This window comes from Phalacrocorax aristotelis, chromosome 6, assembly GCF_949628215.1.
Source record: "Phalacrocorax aristotelis chromosome 6, bGulAri2.1, whole genome shotgun sequence".
NCBI lineage: Eukaryota > Metazoa > Chordata > Aves > Suliformes > Phalacrocoracidae > Phalacrocorax > Phalacrocorax aristotelis.
This window is the reverse complement of record NC_134281.1, coordinates 9737564-9757301: the sequence shown is the minus strand read 5'-3', so window position 1 is coordinate 9757301 and position 19738 is coordinate 9737564. Positions and strand designations below refer to the sequence as shown.

Here is a 19738-nt window from a genome sequence, read left to right as displayed (position 1 = left end):
GAGAGGGGATGGGGAAGGGACAGGGCGAAACAGAACATGTGCATCTTGTAACTTGCAAGCTGCTACTCATCGTAGTATAAAACAGGAGAGCTGGATGTCTGTGAGCTATCTACAATTCTTTTGAAAATGAGTTCTTCCTTTAAAATATTGGTCTTTTTGCTTTCTTTGTGTGTTTTACCGAGGAATACACATGCTCGCCTTCTGGCAGATTTGCTCATTAATATTGGTGAAAGAAAGGCAGTGGTTTTGGAGAAACTTGGCTGTTCAGAGAAATACCAAGCATTCCTGCATAGCTACCGATATCTGGATTATAATATCTGCCACGTTGCAATAATATTGTGCAATTTAAGCCCCAAGACATAAATTCAGGTGCAGCATAGTCGATAAACTAAAAAAATTGCTTGGTGTGGATAATTATGGCACTGATCTTGCATTACATTTTAACCTACATGAGACCCTGCTGACTTGACAATGTTAGTTATTTCCTTTTCTTGTAATGCATGTTACACTGCTTTGGTCTAGCACACTGGCCAAAAAAAAAAAAAAGGCCATGGATCTGTTCCACTATGTCTATTCCCATTTTACAGCACAGCTACTTGATAACCACTGACTAGTTTGTATTCTGAAAAATATAGGAAATTGAGGACATGCTTTAAAAGTGTAACTTCAGTTTATTAGAGTGGGATCTTAGCATTTTATTCCTTTTTATTATCACTTCTGCTGTGAGCTGTGCATTCCTCTTGGGGTCTATCACTGGGAATAATGGCTGACATTTGGTTGGGGAGTGTGGGGTAATGGAGAAGGTTAGGAAACTTCCCCATTCTCTGTCATGACAGTTTTCTATTTAATCTAGATTAAAAAAAAAAAATCCTAATGAGATGTGTCCTATGATTAATTTGTAGCATTTTGCCTCCTGTTAATTATATCCTACTGCCTGGGGAATCGGTAAGAGAGGGCAAAGTCTTGCACACAATCAAGCATTTGAAAGAATCAAAATATATAAGCTGGTTCCCACAAACCTATCTCGAAGAGCGAGGCATCTCCCAAAGGCCCTTTACACGACAGGGAGGCTCTTATTTTCAGCAACATCCTAATGTCTCTGTGTTGCTTGATTTTCATGATTCTGTCAGCCACTGCAGACATATGGCTCCAATTGATTTGTCCTGACAATAACAGTTACCAGCACTCATTTCTCCACACTCAAAATGAGGCACATCTGTTATAAATTTGTTGACCGTCAAGGACCAGTAAAGACCTATCTGAAAAACATCCTTTTTTGTCTCATACTTCCCCCACCCTTCCTGCTCCCTCTTAAACATGTTTGTGGCCTGCTGTCCGAGACCATGCCTCTTGAAAGGTCATTTCCATGGTGTAGTGTATATCATGGGCATTGATATACCTCACCCCACACGTGCCCCTTCTACCCCGCCGCCAAACGTATTGCTGTGACTGATTCCTGAGCACATTTGCTCATTTTTGTCTGGGAATTCTCAATTGTTCAGAAGGGGTCTTGGGGGGTGGTTTGGTTCCTACTTGGAGACCTTAATTCTGCCCCGTAGTCTCATTTCAGGCTGTAGGTGATTTTTTCAGTGTCCTTTTGACTTTGAATGGCTAACAAAGGTTTATTTTATTTTGAATCTGGGCTAGAAGATTCCTGGAAGCTATAGTGGGACCTTACAGAAGTAAAAAACTGCATGATCTCTTACAATATGGCAAATATACAAAGAAACACTTCTCCTGCTTGTAGGCAAGTGTTACACAAGCACACACAGCATAAGGCTATCCCTCTGCCACCCAGCCCCACTTTGTTTCAGGTATATCTTCTATCAGTTTCTTCTGTGGCTGGGTAACTGGATGCGCTTTCTGAACTAGTGCAGGCTTTGAACTTCTGTTGGCGCTCTGTGTTTAACTTTTGAAGGGCAAATCAGTGCCATTGCCTGGATGGAGTATTCCACTGGCGTTCAGGTCAAATCCTGCGTTCTAATCCTGATTTGGCTGATAGCCACCAGATGATACCGAGTACTGATTTCCCTGTATCTGTTTTTCCAATGCTATGGTATCTAACACTGTACAGGACTATGTAAGAGCAGTTTTATCTATCTGTGATAGAAAATCTCCATGACATGGTGGGAGCAACGGAATGAGACTTCCCACTTTGAGAAGTGTGAGTGTGTGGAATACAGTGACACTTAAGTATTTCAGCAGAAGTGTGGGCCAGGTCTTGATGTGCTGCATGGGACTGCTTTGGGTTCTGCTTTGCTGACCAAGCAGTACAGTAAAACACACTCTGTGGCTTTCTGCTGCTAGTTACCAGTTTGTAAACTCCAGTGTGTTCCACCAGAGTCAGAAAATGTGAATATCTAAGAGATATGGGAAGTTTACCTCTGGTGCTGCAGGCAAGACATGTCCACCTTCCAGGTGGAAGAGAGAGTAGGATGGACAGGCACTGCAGGTATTTTGCTTCTCCTTTGGCTTGACTCATTTGAGGATGACTTCTGTTCCCTTGCTCTGCACTTCACCTGGCATAAGGATGGCTATAATAATACAAAGGAATAGGCTCTGCCTGTCATCCTCTACTTCAGCAGGAGGCATGTCCCTCTTGGTTTAGGACATTTGCCCTTAAACTGTGCAAATAGGCAAGTTTGGGCTTTTTGGTATCTATGAGGCTTAATGAAGTTTGTTTTGTGTTTTCTTTGAGTTTGCTTAGAAACAGTAAAGTTTCCTACTTCTCATTCAGTAGCTGAAGATAGGTTTCATAACACTGCAAGGGAAATACTAATTTAAAAGAAAAATCCTTTTTCTCCACTTTAAATTAAATTTAAAATGAAGGAAGACATCTCTATTCCTCCCATGGTAATCTTTCTTTTGTTTTTAATACAATGTATTATAACATCATAAATAGAAATGTAATCTTATTAAAAGACATGCGGCAAGCGCTACTTTATTAGAAACTTTTTTAAAAGAAAAATTTACCAAGTTGAAATATTAATGCAGCTGACTAGAAATTGCAGATTTTTACTAAGGCATAGTCATTTTTTAAAAAAGCAAATTAAAGTGTATATTTTCAAGAAGTCCAATTTCTGATAGCACCAAGCTTTTACTACCATATTATGTCACCACTATATATTTTTAATTTTTTTTGAAAGCTCTCTAAAACTTATTCAAATGTAAATAAAAATTTAAAAATTCTTTTTTTTCCTGTCCCCTTTTCCCCCGTAATTGTAATGTGCATTGTTTATAAGTGTGGAATAGGAATAAAATGATCTTAAAGTCTCAATTTGATTGTCACTTGACTTTTATATGGTACAAATAAAGTTACACCAACCCAAGGCCCTTGCGTGAGAATGATGTAGTGTATGTATAACACCCTCTCAGTTTATCTAATTCTAAGGAGCATGAATGCAGAGCGTGCCGAATATCTCCACTGAGTTAGACCTCAGTTGCAAGTAAGATTTTGCAGCACTTTCTAGGATTTCTTTCCTCCTGACTTGACATATTCCTTACTGTGACCTGAGAAGCACCTTTTTCCTTTCCTTACCCATACAGAAAATAACGAATAGTTATTGATTACATGTTGCTTAATGGGCTCTAATAAATTTACACTTACAATAAAATTTTCAAATGTGTTTCCAGATTAATCAGGGCTTGGTTCATTTGCAGTTAACACTGCTCTGCTGCAGTGGAGTGGCTAAAAATTGCAAAAGCAGCCTTCTGCTTTGTGTCTTTTTTGTTATTATAATATTTAGACTTACATGAGTGGGTTACTGATAAGAAAGTAATCAGTGCCATCAGAAATTCATGAAGGGTACTCAGCAATAACTTCGGCAGTCCCTGGCCCTAAGTGGAATACCAGTCTGTGATGTTTCTGTTACTGTTTCATTTGTCCTGTGTTTGGGCTCTCTTCCTTACTCTGACTCCAATCTGCCATGGCAGTGCTTCTCTGCAGTCTTGGCTTCATGTTGCCTGCCCTTCTGCTCCTGCTACCTGGGGCAAGAGGAGGCTATTGTTTTGGGACAGGAAGACATTTTATTTTTTAGAATGCTGTGAGCAGTGCTTTTGTCCTGCTGACCTGCCAGACCTGCCACCTGAACGTGTTCTTCAAGCCAGACCTTTCTCAGCATAGCTGTGCTGTGCCTGAGCGCTTCAGGCTCTTTCTGCACAGCATCTCTAAGAAACAGTCCTCATTCTCCATCCACCCAGCTGCATACCTTCCCAGGGTTTTGTCCCTGAGCAGTTTGAATGATCTTCAATGGTCTTGTGTCTATTTAGAAAGCTGCTGGGAAGACTGGTTTTCAAGCTTGCCTCTTTGAGCCTGGGACCTTTTTGTCTGATGCACCGACCTCCTTCACATTCCCTATGGCTCAGTCTTGTCCCACATGTCCTGATGCCAGTTCAAGCTGACTCTGGTCCATTGCTGCTGTTCAGTTTTGAAGCCTCAGCCTCTGTGCCCATTTTCTGCCCATTCTGTAGGTTTTTGGGGTGAAAATGAGGATTATTTGCTGGGTTTTTTGTGGGTGTTGGGTGGTTGTGTTTGGACTTCCAAAATCCGGCAAGTTCTGGTATCCATCTTAATAGGATAATGGCTAGAGCCAGCTCTGCCAGAAGCTAAGCTTCTTGCAGTTTCTTGGTATTTCAGGAGATCTGCTTAAACTAACTTCTTATCTTATGTTTGTATCTTCTAGTTCCTTTCAGAGCAGCGTGGTAATGAGAGGGGTATACTCCATATGGGCAAAGATGGTCTTTGTATACACTGTGTTAACATAGATAATATCGATTGCTAAATGTGGTCTACATTAGTCTTTATTTTCCTGCAGCTTTAAATCTAATCATATACAGTAGATGATATTTTACTAATAATTTTTAACTTTTGTATAGCTATATCAAGTCCTGTGTTCAGATCAGATTTGGTTGTCAGTTGGCAAGTAGTTTGAGTATAGAGATGCCGCTTTGTAATACATCAATTCGTTCATTGGGGAAAACTGCGAAGTCCAGAGTCGTCCTTCCCACCCCCGCCCCAAAATTTTGATGCATGTTTTTTGAAGAAGTCATGAAAGGATTTAAATCCAAAGCTGAAGAGCCTGACTGGAACTGATTGCTTTGAGCTTCTTGTTTACAAAATATGAATTGGGTGTTAAAAGAAGACAGACAACATCATGAGGTTTTCTTATGAATAGTCTTACTTTTCATTTCTCTAGCAAAGACCATGGTGTATATGGAGAATGTAAAAAACAGAATAACAATAAAAGCATATTTAATGATGAACAACATTTTGAGGAAAAATAATTTTTGATAGCCTGTGCAGTATTGATGGAATTTCTTTATAGTTCTGAGATGAAGCTTTGCAGATCCCTGTCACGCATAGGATGAATGCTGTCACAGAAGACGCACTGATATGCTGTCAATGTTTAATGCGTTTGTTATTTAAAAAGTAATTTCCTTATTATAATGTATTTTAAAATTGTTTAGAGTAAGAGAAGATATCTGTTGTGATATATTAATATAACTCCTTTTTGTGGACAAACTAGAGCATAGGATATTGCCATGCAGAAATCTTTTAAGCATTACATAAAAGGATGACTCTGTTTTTTAACACTGACACTGGCTACATGGGAGACAAAATATTGCTACAGTTCACAGTGAAAGCATAAAAGAAGAAGCATAAAATATGGAAATAGCAACTGTGGAACACATGCACACACTTTGGAATTAACTCGCCTAGGGGGAGTTATTTTCTTGAGTAATTAAACTTTCTGTGGGTATTGAGGACCATTCTGGGGCTTTCTGAGTCAAGTGGGGACTAAGTGCAAAGCTGTTTTGTAATTAAATAGCCAAGCCAATCTGCTTGGGAAGTGAGAAACCTGCAGCAGTCAACAGCCTTGCTTTCTGCAGGTGGGCTGAAGTCTTTGTGAGGATTCTTATGATCTTTAAGAGAGCAATTACATTTGTCAGGCTGTGGGCTGTACACTAGATCAGTGTTCCACTGCACGGTGCTTTTGTTGTGTTTTTTAGTAATTTACGTGTTTGTACTGGCTGTAGCATTAGTAACACTGGAAACTGGGGAATGTTGGTTGAGACTGGAATAGGAAGGGAGTGAGCTTCTGCGCCCAAGCCTTCCCGAGAAGAGGTGCTCTGAGGAAAGCGAAAGCTTGGACACCGAGTGTGCAGCTCTCTAGCTGCCTTCCACCCCTCCCAGAGCTGACTTCTCTCTTCTTGGCCAGGCAATGTGGAACCTGTTCAAATCGGTCGGGAAAGCTCTTTGCCTCTGCTGATGATCACTTATGCTATGGTCTCTGTTCTCCAGCAGAGCTGATCTGCAGCAGCACTTAAGCAAAGCATGTGCTGTTCCCAGCACTTGTGTGCACTGAGCACCTCCTCTCAAACTTGCCCCTTGCTTAAAAGATGGTGTGCATTTGAGCTCCCACCATGCCTGCTGCAAGGTGAAAGCATCCCTTTGTTCCTTATGGAGCTCTTCATCTCCTCCTCTTTCACTCTTGTGCTGTGAGAGCACTTCTTGTCTGAAGATCAACACTTCTGAGTGCTCTAAAATCTAATTCTTTGAGGCTTGTTATGAAAATTGATGTATGAAACAAGGAGGTAGAGAGTGGAGTGGAGCATTTGAGACTTGAGAGGGTACGAGCATGAGCACCCAAGACAAGACCAGGCTGGGCTGTACAGGCCAGTGCAGAGTAGGGCACACGGTTGGTGTTCAAGATGCTTTGATTCATTCCACATGTTGTGTGTCATCCCCCATTGTCCTTCCCTCCCCTTAGATTTTTGGTTAAAAATAATTTTTTTTTTGAGTAATGGACCTCAAACAGCATGTGGCACTGCAGTGACAGTCTTGCCAAAGACTGTCGAAAACTTGAGTTATTGCTCCCAGTATCTCTGTGCATGTGCCCCAGGATAGCAATTGCCTTTTTCTGCAGTGGTATTGCAGCATGAACTTTCATCTAATTCATTATCCACCCTAATGCTCCAGTCTTTCTGCATTACTGCTTTCTAAACAGCAGTCTCTCACTTCATTCCTGCACTGATTATTATTTCTCCCCAACTGCTTTGCCTTACATCTATCTTCAGTGGAATGTCTCACTTACATCAGCCCATTTCACTGAGCTTGCCAGACAGCTGAATATTTTTGAGGCATTCTTGCTTGCTTCTCCTCCTCTTGGTTTAGCATCATTTACATTTACTGAGTGTGGTTAAATAGGTTGTATAGGAAAGAACAGTGACCCCGTGCTTTTTCAGACTGTGCTGCATACCATCGCTGTATGATTACAAAGTGTGCACCGTTGCTGGCGATTTTTATCTATTTACTTCATCTGAGCCCTATTACTGCTTTTGTGTTCTTGCTGCCAAAGGCCTTAGTGCTTTTGCTCTTAGTAGTATGGGGTTTTGTGTCGAGATCTTTATTGCATTCTCTAGAGACAAATGACCGAGGAACCAAGTATGAGTTTCGGACCCTAAACAGCACCAGACCCTCCTGCTGAGAAATTTCCAGAAAAAATTCTTGCCTGGGTGAAAAACTAATGGTGAATTACAAAGCAAAGATGGAAGTTTGAGTCATTTTATACATCAGCTCTGTAGTATTTATAGGTCTTTTCCCTTTGAACAATGCGACTTACTTGGTACGAAAGGAGAGAGTTCTCAAAATGGTAGGTCATGTTTTTGGGGCATATATCCCTGACTAACAACTTTTTCAGTCAGCACAGAAAAATCTCTGTTTATCTCAGTTTCCGCTTTAGATTTATATTTTGGGAAATAAATGTGGCTGAAACCCTTTGCTACAAAATCTGTGTATAATGCAAGCTGTCAGCATAAAAAAAGATGAAAAAACCCTGTTTTGTAGATCATAAGCCAAATTAAATATAGTTTTACACAAATAAAAATGAATGCTTGTTTGCTTGGTTCTACTCAGCTTTTAAGTTGGATCCTAAAATAATTTTTGTGGATCTGGCTGCAATTGCTGTCACATGCTGGAGGCACTAAATCTGGCTACCTGAGTACCACTGGTCTCTTTCCGTGCAGAGTGATACAAATCTCAAGTTATTTCTGCTCAATCCAGGGGACCATGCTGGTTTATGCCCTTCCATCTTTCCTCCAGGAGACTGCAGCTATAGATGGCGAGACCTGACTGCAAACTGAGAGGAAGATATCTCACAGTGGGACTAGAGCATTTCTCCTTTCTCTTCTTAGAGAGTTCTTTACTGAGCTTTCCACCTTCTGCATTAATTTGAAAGCCTGAACCAAATAACAGGAAGAGATTGATGTGGCCTCACTTTTATTTCCCACAGTCAATAAATTGTTAAATGGGCCAAAGGACACGGGTTAAAAAAAATAATTTTGTATAAAGAATGAGAGATTTTTATTAGCTGACAGAGCCCCTGTCTCTGAAGACTTTATAATGGGACAAGTTTGATCTCATGCCATGCAGTGGGAGCAGCTCTGTTGGCTTCATAAAGTGCCTCGCCGTTTTCCATGTGATTGAAATCAGCGCTGTGCTCTGCATTTTCTGCTGAATGAATGCTGGGCTTGCTGCTCCTTCGGTGTTAGAGGCAGGTGAGTTTGAAGAGATGCCTTAGAGTGAGGACTCCATGCAATGTCAAAACTGAATTCTTCCCCAGGAGAGATCTGGCATGCTCTTATACAAGAAGAGTCTCCCTCTGGGGACTCTGCATAAGCTTAGAAGAAAAGGCCCTGGTTTGTAGATATATGCTTGTCTGTACTGTTATAATGCAAAGGTGGCTTTAATGGGATGATGACATGAGTAAGTGAAATTGTAGGCTACCTACGGGGAAGCATGAATGTGTCTGGCAAGACAGCGACCCAGGTGGACAGAAGTCATGCACAGAGCAGGTGTGCATCACAAGGTCTTTGCTATGTTTATTTGGATGAGTCTAGTAAATACTTCTTTTAACCAAGATACTTCTTATGTGACTTGGGAATCTGTTTTGAAAACGTAATATGGCTGTACTACCATGAATGCTGGCAGTGGATAAAAGCAAATAATTTCCAGAGCAGAGAGGTGAAACTAGTGATTTTGCAGGAGTTTGTGTGTTTTTGTGAGTATTACTGGATTTAGTGAAATGAAAATGGTATGATTCTGCATTAAACAAGGATTTGAAGGTACAAAATACTCCATTAAGGTCACACTTATTTGCTATTCAGAGGCTGCTCTTTTAACTCCATGCATGCTGCAGTGCCTGATTATGTGAGAATGAGACAGGTGGTTCGAACCATGGTGTTTCCTGTTGCAAAACCCTTAAGGTTTAGGTACTTGCAATAAGGCAAGAAGTGAAATAAAGCCCCCTTTTGCCATTGTTAATTAACCATACAAACAAGTCTCTGTCATACATGTGTGGCTTATACATTTCCTGGATAAACCATGCTGTGACTGAAGAGACCAAGATGGCCCCTTCTCAGAGTGCCTGTGCCGATGGATTCAAGTTCCTTCTGCACAAATACACTGTGCTGCCTCTGGAGTCCAGCTTGTTCCAAGCTTGACTTCAAGCTTGCCCTTGGGGAAATGGTGCAAAGGCATTGGAGCGGGCTATGTGAGTGGTCATTTTGCCCAGTTACCAGAGTTTTCATTGCCTTGATTAACTCTAGGCTGCCCTACACGTTGGAGAATTGAGATTATCTGTTTTCTCACAAATACCTGCTGTGATTCAGTCAGCACTGGCTGAGAGAGCATCAGCTTTCCTGTGGAGGTCAGCCTTGCTTATGAACTGCTGCTCTGAAGTTTTATTTCTGTGTTTGCATCACACATTGTTATGAATAAAATTCTGAGGTGACATGACTCTTCTGAAGTACAGCATGGAGAGGTGATAAACAAGGATGAGGATTCTTCCTTTTAAAAGATGCCGATAATGATGGTTAACAGAAGTCTGAGGGACTATGAAGGATGCATGGACCAGGGGTTTTCAAGGTTAGAGTTTTCAGGTGCTCCCAATTACCTTTTCTGTCTGACTACCCAAATCAGAAGTGTCTAAACTGAGTCTGATTTTTAGGATGTAATACGCATTAGTCTTCATTAAGGCATCTCAACTTAGAAGCCTAGAATACCAGTCTGTTTGAAAACTTTGTCTTAAAGGTAAATGGAGTGTATTTCTGCATGCAGGGAAGTGTAGGTAACAGTTCAGTGGGATAAAGGTTTGACTCTGGCTTTGGATCAAACACAGATGATTTTGATGTGTTTGCAGTTCCCAGTGATGGGGGATGAGTGCTTCTAGAGCTGGGGTCCTCAGACTTTGTTTCCACAGCTATTGCCATTGCACGCTGTTTGCAGTGCGACACCAACAGCAGCCCCTCCGTGCTGGAGGAGGAGTGAAGTTGTCTGGGCTATTTTTTTTTTTTCTGCTCAGGATTTCTGCATTTTCTCAGGGGAAAGGATAGCAGACTCAGGTTTTCTATGATACATTTCTCACACATGGGTAGATTTGAGCTCACTTACTGCAGCCTGAGAACCCTTAGTCTAAGGGTATTCCCCAAGTTCTCTGGCAGAAGCTTTGCTGCAGGGTACCATCCTCCTGGAAGGGGTGATGCTGTAGTTGGTTTAATTTGTGTGTTTTTATCTTGAGATGGAAACAGTTGGCACTGTTGGTTGTCTGGCTGACTTTGCTTATTCCTAGCAGAAGTGCTGCAGGTGATGCCAGTTGACATCAGTGGTCCAAATTAACCAGCTATGTCATATCTTGTACAGCTGATGCCAGCAGAGTGTAAGCCATGAAAATACAAAATCAAGCCCTTTCTCATCATCCGGCAGCATCTGTCTCTTCCTGGCCTCCCAAGCTTCCTTTACTGAGTCCCCGTAATGGGGCATCATTAATGCAACTTGAAGTTGCCTTACTGTCTTGCTAATGAGCTTTGCTTATCTTGCTTATAAAGCCAGGCAGGCTGAGAGAAGGATCCCTGGGAATTCGTGACTGCGGAGTCTGGTTTGCTTTTCCTTGGGAGGGCATGTGCTGTGCTGGAGAGTGGGCGTTAGCACTGGGTGTTGCGGTATGCTTGTGTGTCCTTGTTCTGGTTTGGCATAAGGCTTGCTCTGAAGTAGGAGACTTCTCTGTCACCCTTAAGCCTCATCCCTTGTAAAATAAGGAGAAGACTGCACTGAAAACCTGTTTTCTGCTGCTTGTCTGCACTGCCTCTTATGCTTTGGGACTTGCATTGTGTTCATACATTGGAGTAATACAAAATTGCATTACAGTTAACTCTCTGGCTTTGAACTCAACAGGTTGCCAAGGGTTAATGCACCTAGTGACTGCTGTGTTCATGTTTGGGATAAGGGCTTTTAATTCTGCTAGTTAATTTAATCCTCACAGTTTGACAGCTTGTTCCCTGGACTATTCTTCATCTTCAAATTGCAGTCCACTGGTTAGTTCCCGTAAAGGCCTGCTGTGCTCTGCATTTGTGTTCTTGTTCTTAGGATTTGTGCTGTTACCACATCATCTATCAGACACATGAACAACAGAGAATGAATGGTGTGAAAAGTCCCCATGTCATTTATAGGAACAGACCTGTGGATTGTGCTCATACAGGAATTAAGGGCCTGCCTGGGCAACTGTCATCTGGGAAAGGGATATACATCCCTTGGCAAATGTAGCAGCTGGGTGTCTGTTATTTCACTTCGTCACGAGAAACTTGTGATTTGTAACTCCCATATTTCATTAATGGAAAGCTGTGAAAATAGCGTGTGCATTCATAGGAGAATATATTTTGTCTTTTATCTGATAATCAGAAGAAATCTCTGCAGCATAATCAAAGGAAGAAGTCTTATTCAGAATATAATTTGTGGATGCTGTCTGACCACCATATGTTGTTTTAACTTTCATCCTTCTTTGGTAAGATATAAAATAATGTGCAAAATATGGGAATCCATGGCTGAAGAGTCTGTTTAAAAGTAATATATTATCAAAACGGATTATCTGTGCCTGAAATATTTCTAGATTTACTTGCTGTCAAAGGGTGGCAAAATATTTAAGGCAAATAGCCTAGTTTTGTTTAGGAAGTTGTCTTTGAAAGAGCCTAGAGAGATGAGTTTAACCATTATTTATTATAATTGTACAAAACTATTAATTGTTTAATATTATATTTTTTTTCCTATCAGTTTTTTCTCCTCTTTTTCTTGTGGCCCATTTGACAAGATTTATTCTAAGAAATTGCCTGGAAGCCTAAACTCTTTCCAGCAGAGTATGTGTTACAGTGCATAGCATTCAGTGCCTTCAGCTTACCTGCTTCTTTTTAGCATGGTCCAATTAAAAATACAGTAAATACACCTAGATAAAGATGCTGCTTTTTTTTTGTGTGTGTGAGGCTTGCTTTAAGCTTTAGGCTTGCAGATGGCTAAGGGTTTTGGCTCACTGATCTCTTAAACTCCATTTAAGAGATGATACAAAAGCCCTTCAGGTAATGTTTCTGTGCCCTCTCCCCCTTTTAAAATGCAGTGTTGTGCAGTCTTCAAGAAAATAGTGGTTTCTTGGTTTTGACATGTTTCCTTTCTGCAGGCATTGGTTTGATACAGAACTAATTACTAGCATTCCTCATGATTTAGTGCTTTTTTTGCTACACACAAACAAGACGTTATTTTGACCCGCCCTGCTTTAAGTGTTTTTGTAGTGTGACACTACTCCAGATTCCAATAGCGAAGTCTCTTGTCTCCACAGGCTGGTGTGTTTTCCAGCAGTAGCACCAGGTTGAACTATGTCAGTTAAGAGGTGTGTAGGGAGTAGGACTAAAACTGCTAGTATAGTCCACAGTGGCAAGTCACAGAATGATTATGAAGTGGGCAATGAGTGTACTTTTGACTTCGTACTGTTTTAATCGGAACAGCTGAAAACAGTTCTGTGTGCAACCCTTGTCTTCAAAGGAGGCTTGAAAGAATCTGAGTTTGGCACACAGTCTAGTTAATCTACCATCATAACTAATGATTTCACCATTCAGACATAAAGTATCGACCTTAAAGGTTTTTTCTTACGTAGCTGATGCCTTGATACCTTTTTAACACTTATTGTCGAGGGTATAATCTCTGAACAGTATAATAGCTTTACATTTAAGGTAGATTGGGGATAAAATTCTGTGTTTTCATGTGAACTATGAATACCAGTAAGGTATTCAGGCAGGAATTACCTTATCGTACCTTTGAGGGCACTTATCAAATAATTTTTATGGGAAAGTTAATACATTGAGACAGAGTGAATGGAAAGCTGATCAGAATGCTAAGGCATATCCCAGCGTTGCATTGCTTTTGCTGTCTGCAGATATGCGGCATGGGTTGATTCATTTAGCACATCATCTAAAATCATGTAGCGTTCAGTACCGATTAAAATTATATGAAATTGTGTGTAAGAGATTTCTCCATGTTAGCTTTGAAGGATCCTCTATTCCTTGCAGAAGTAGTTCGGATAGGCACAGCACAACTGACTGCAGGTGTTACGCTTCATAGACGCCAATGCTGCACCAGCAGCCAGAGGAGTTGCTCAGGAATTAATTTCACGCTTGTGTATCTGAGTGTAAGATTGGTCCCCTTCTCTTTTAATCGTGTATCTGCAAGTCTCAGACCATATATTATGGCATTCGTTACTCCTCTGCCACCAGCACTGGCATGACGTATCAAATGAAACCTTGCAGGGCAAGGGCTTCTGCTGTCCCCTCTCTTCCTCTCTGCCTCCTGCCATGTGTGGGTGCCTGTGTTCCACCCCACCCCTTTATCTTGGCTGCTTCGTTTTGAGCCTTCCTGGAGCATGTTCCTGTCCCTCCTATTGTCCTGATTTCCACTTCCCCAACTTTTCCAGGGTTCCCAGAAGAAAGGAGCCTCCCCGTGTTTGCTCTGTGCCAGACCAGCCTGGCTAATTGCTCGCTCTTCTCCAGCATCCAGTTCTGCAGGAGTGGAGCAGCTCTCTGTTCTTGAGCTGTTAACTGTCTCCCAGCTGAAAAAGACACGTGGAAACTGGTAGTGATTGGTGCTAATATAGCTTAACTTTCTCAAATATTTTCTCCAAAACTTGTTTGGATGTTAGAAACACTGGAAGGTGTCACTTGAGTTTGAGCCACTTAGTATGTGCATTAGCTTCTGAACCTGTAGAACTGGAGCATTTCACAAAAATGAATAAATGTACTCTAATGGCTGGAGCTGAACAAAATATTTTAGCTGTATGTATTTTCAGCTAAAGAAGCAGATTCAGCAACACTGAGATGCCTGATGATTTTCACTGGTGGTGTGAAGTTGTTTTGGTCAGAAGGTACATCCCCAGCCTGCCCCACCCCCCCATCTGGAAAAAGTAATGATTCTGCCTGAAACATAACGTGGCTTTGATATATGAAGCACTTTCTTTTTTGAAATAACTTGACTTGAATACTTTAGCTCTTTCAAAATTTTATCTGTAAAGCCACTCTATGCTCTGTTCTGTACCTTGCAGCTCTTCAGTATGGGAGGGTCCATTGACCCCACCCAGTTGACACCACAGAACAAAAGCATTGAGTGTGTGGTTTCCTGATGACATTACCAGTGTAAGATATTGCCAACAATAGCGATTTGTTCCCACAGTGTTTTCCTGGAGTGTTTGTGTGGTCCCATGCAGAAATGTGTGGCTGTACTGTGAACAGGCTGCGGAACTGAGCCAGCTTAGGGAGGAAGGTGGTGTCATGATTTTTGATGGAGACAGACCATTACATTTCCAATTCACAGCATGGCCAGAGACCTATCATCCTTTTCCCAGAGTTTCTGCAGCTATCCAGTAAACATATATCTTTTCTAAATTGCTAATGACTACTGAATTATTGCACATTTATAAGGGGATTATTGACATTAATGTTGGGCTGCCTAACAGTGATGCAGGATTTTATTTAGGACAGGATGTTCCAATTTGTTTCTTTTTCAGCCTACAGAAGATATTTAGCAGTATAACCAGCAAGTTCCTTCCCGCAGTTCTCTTGACAAACACTTGAGCTTCCCTCTTGGTTTGTAACATCCTTTTTGGTGGAAATGTATTTGTGTACGGCATGCCTCTTCACCATATATAAGTATAGATAAATGTACAAATCTATTGAGTGTCTATACAGAAAACTAAAACTGCATATTTTCACAAGAATGTCAGGTTTTTAATTGCATAAATAAGATGCTGACTGAAGCAAATGTTCAATTTCACATTAAAGTTAGGCATTCATAAAGGCTTGGATTTGCATAATTTAATTTTCTGCACAGAGGATACTGAAAATCAATGGTATGATTCATAGCCACACTGTGGTTGCCATGTGGCTTTTTGACGGTTCAAGCTAGGAGTACAAAGGGGTTTACAACTTCAGATCTTTCTCACTGACTCAGAGCCTTTTTTCTTCAAAAATAGTGATTATTTAGACAGTTTCTTTCTTCTGATGGTAAGGCACGCAGAAGGGCTCACTGCGCAAATACCCTCAGGAGTACCTTATTCCTTGGAGGACGCAGGGTGAAATCTTCCTTCTGCCTGCAGGAATCAATTTTTCTGGGTGACAAAAACCTGACAGTTATTTGCCTCCTCTTATGTAGAGGGTGCTCAGAAGAAAGCTGCTGTTGTCTTTCATTTTGTAATAAGGAGGGACTTCAGGTGTATTTCTTAGCATGTGTGATTAAGTGAATAATTGGGCCATTTTTTTTCTGATGGCCTTTCCAGCCATTCACCTAGGTTATTTCTATGTTCTCTTCCTTGAGATTTTCATGATCTCTGATCTTAGCTCAGTTTTCTTTTTTTTGCCAACAGGGTTTAGGTTTCCACATCCCTTACCCGTTCTTCCCTTTTGAAATGAGTGCCTGTTGCCCCCCGACCAGATAAACGTATTAGGGTAAATCAGACGAGGAGAATAAGGTATGATATAGTGTTGCCTACAAATTCTGGTAGCGTGATGTGTTCCAGCATTTCTAGTTTGCATCCTGGAGTGAATTAGCATTTAGAAAGTTGCCAAGGAATCTGGAAAACTCATTCAAAACAGAAGCTCATAATAAATTGCACTATTAGTACCTTTGCTCACACAAGAGAATTTGGCAGGGGCAAACCTATAATGCCTTTCCTGAGATTGTGTGACCTTGCCTACCACTTCAGGATTCCAAAATCTGCATAAATCAATGATTTGTCTTGCAGAGTGAAGGTTGTCTATAGAGCTGTTTAGCAGACGTGGCTAGCCCTTAGACACAGCATGGTCTCTGCTACTGTGGTACAAAGGTGGTATCACCCAGAAGCCTTTCCAAAGGGAAGTTACAAGCTTCGTTTCAGCCCAGGTCTAGTTGGCCAGGGAATAGACGAGAATACAGTGCCTGGTGACTGCATATGGGTAGCAGTGCTTTACATGGTTTCCTAAAGTTTTCTGAAGTTTTGAGACTTTCAATAGCCTTCAATAATCAAAGAATAATTTGAATTATTCAGCTAGTTTCCTACTGATCAAATAAGTGGTTTGGGATCAGCTGGGCTTAAGTTTCCATAGAGCCAGTTGGTGCATACTTGTTCTTCACATTCCACGTCTGCAGATCTAAGGGGTTTTTTGTTTGTATGCATTTGTTATAGCACAAAAGTTTTTGGACGTGGTGCTCTGAGAAAGGTAGTTGAATTTATTACAGAGTTTTAACTGACATTTGTGAATTCACACACCTCCAATTTGGTTCAGTCAGATGCATAGAAACAGAAGCAAAATGTGCACATAAAAACCCCAAACAATGTATGGCCTTATGGAAGCTATGCATTCCTTTACAAGAACAAAAACCATTGATTAACATATAAAAGAAGGATGAGTTCCTTTCTGTTTCCGTTGAGGAATTTAATGCCTTCTAGTTGGTGAAGTTTTACAAAGATTTCTTTATTACTGTCCTCTCCCTTTCATGTCGTATGGTGTCGGTATTGCATGCTGGGTATTTTGCCCGACATATGCAACCTTCCTCTGGCTAGAAGGCAGTGCTACATGTCTGCCTTGCTTTGAGTGAATCGTATGAGGCGATGCTACCTGAGCCTTGCTCATGTCGAGACTGATACCCAGTGTGCTGTTGGCTCAGGTCTGTGGGCTGTATGTGGAGGAGATTCTTTCAGTCCCCAGTTAAACTGTTCTACGTGGGATTTTCAGACGTGGTTTAAAATAGGTGCAGTTATGATAACCAGGATAACACTGTATTGGCATATTCCACTCTTGCATCTATATTGTATTAAGGATTTTGATAATTTTTGTGTTGAATTACAGTTAGTAGTTTGGTAGTCAGTAGCGAAGTAAGGTCTTTTGGATCTAGACAGAGGAAGTTTGGTTGTATGTCACGACTCCTAGTTGTTTGCTTGGGTATATCAGAATTTCCATATGGAAATTACTAGAGTAATGCAGGCATGTGCCAGATTGGAATAATGGCATCAGTGAGTCGTGGCGTCTGTGAATCATCTTCAGATGGTGGGTTTCCATGGGTGAGGAACATGCTTGTTAATTTTTTTTTTAAGCAATGCCAAGTTTGTAGTCTCTGCTCAGCAAAGACTTAAGCTTCACAGTAGAAACTCCAGGGAGTAAATACCACTTTCCTAACAATTCCTGCTTCATCTCTTCCCAGCTCTGACTGAAGGTTATGTTGGCTCTCTGCATGAAAACAGACATGGTAGTTCTGTGCAGATACGAAGGCGAAAGGCTTCGGGGGATCCTTACTGGGCATACTCGGGTGAGTTGACTTCTTCAGAGGACTGAAACATGAAAAAGCTCCAAAATCAAATTGTTTACTTGCTTTTTGTTACTACTAAATAGTTTAAGCTAGGTTTAGAGTGCATTTTCTTTTGCTGACTTCCTTGCAAACTCCCTCTACACACATCCTCTCCTCTCCTGCATTCCTGCCATTTACCTGCAGGATTTGCAATATTACACTGCTCCTTCTCTGTCTTCTAGTTTAACTCACCCTTAAAAAAGCATACTCCCACAAACTCATCTTTACTCTGTCCAATCAATACATTCCCAAACTCACCATTTGCTTACCCTGTGGAACCTTCTAGGAAGACTGTAAGCATCCATATATACATCCAGTTTTTTTGTTTTTTTTTTTTTTTTTTTTTTTTTTTTTTTTTAAAAAAACAAACCCCAAACCAGCCAAACAAAAAAAGCCTCATCACCCTGGAAATTTTAGTTATTTCTTTGTGTCCATGTATTTTTGCGGTAGTGTAAAATGACAACAATGAGAACTGTCACGGGGGCACCACACCAATATGCATGATGCTGAGAAGGTAGGATATTGGAGGGTATTTTATTGTTTGCCCTACTGCTCTTGTAAGTCTTACAGAAAACCTGATGTATCTGCACAATTTTGAAATGCCACAAATCAAAATATATTTCAGAATGATGTCTTTGATGTATGGTTTGATGGTTGGTTCAAGTCTAGAAAATTCCATGTCTGTATTTCAAGTTTTTAAAAAACCTGAAACTTGGAATCATGGTAATAGCTATGTTGATTCTCAAAAAATGTCTAATATCTAGAAGGTTTTTATGAAGATTTCAAGCATCATAATGAGCTTGTGTATGCTTTTTTGGAAGATCTGAGACGCATGTCAAACACTTGGTGCTTGTCCAAGAGGAGTGTTGTGCAGGCCTAGTTTTAGCTTGAAAGAAAAATATTACTTTCTAAGAAGTCTGAATACTGATACCAGATAAACAGGCAAATGTTAATTTTTGACTGCCAACTCCTCTCTTTTATACAGACTGTAAATTTAATTGGAAATGAATGATTACAGGTAACCTTAGTTTTTTTCCATTAATACACCAAATAGTAGATGTCACAAGTTTTCTGTATTAGATCTCAAAATTCAAGCTATCTCATTTGCAAATGAGGTCACGCAAGTGAAATAAATCTAAACATTTTAGTAATGCAGGACAAATGATCACTTTTTGTTGAACTTTGAGATTATCAGATGGACAAATATTGCCACAGGATATGCTTCCATATTGCAGCTCAAAATAACTTTTTTTTTAGATTTTAAGCCCCCAAACTCATAAAGAGTAGAAAATAAGCAAACAGAGGAAAAATTTATATGTTGGAATGAATGGCCTGTTCCTATCTTCTGTCTTGTGTAAAATATTACCAGTGAAGTGCCACTTGGCAGGTTTTGTTTCTGTTACTGAAAAATGTATTTGGAATATTCATTGCAGGTAGTTAAATGAAAATGTTTTTTAAAAAAGGGGAAACACTAGTGGAGTTATTCTGTTGTCATATGCATCAAAACTCTGCTTGCATTACTGGACTTTATTTTTTTTAATTAGTCTTGGTTTAAAAAAAGAAAGGGGGGGGGGGGAGGACCCCCCAACAAGAAAAAAAAACAACAAAGCAACAAAAAATCACAAACCCACCATACAGCAGTTCATGCATAGTCAGTTTACCTAATTCTATTTTTTGATGGTGGTGTTCTTCCTTTTATCACTTCCTTATATCACTTGTTCACCCCTCCAAAAAAGCTTTACCTCCCACGAATCCTTTTAGGTTTCTGTCAAAATAAATTGTATAGTCCTCATGTGTAATTATACCTTACCTTTTGGGGTTTTGCATCCTTTTGTCTATTGATAAATCTGCTTCTATGAGGAAAATAGCCAATCTGTTTTTCACATAACAGGTAGTGAGTTCTCAGCTGTCAATCACGTGCCATTTTACCTGATTAGCACTATCTAATTAGAACCTTTTTGTCATTGTTGCTGATAAAAAGAGTAAATTAGGAGATGGAAGAGGTTGAAATGATGTATCTACTGGCACTTGTCAGGAAACCAGAAGAGGATA

The 19738-nt window shown here is 40.5% G+C and overlaps 1 protein-coding gene across 1 annotated transcript in view; it reads left to right on the top strand.

The window, feature by feature from the left end:
• Window positions 1-19738, top strand: part of PTPRG (protein tyrosine phosphatase receptor type G) — a 415547-nt gene that overhangs the window by 76414 nt on the left and 319395 nt on the right. The window contains exon 2 of the mRNA XM_075095798.1: window positions 17543-17647. Within this exon, the coding sequence (XP_074951899.1) occupies window positions 17543-17647 (105 nt within the window). The remainder of the gene's footprint in view (window positions 1-17542; window positions 17648-19738) is intronic.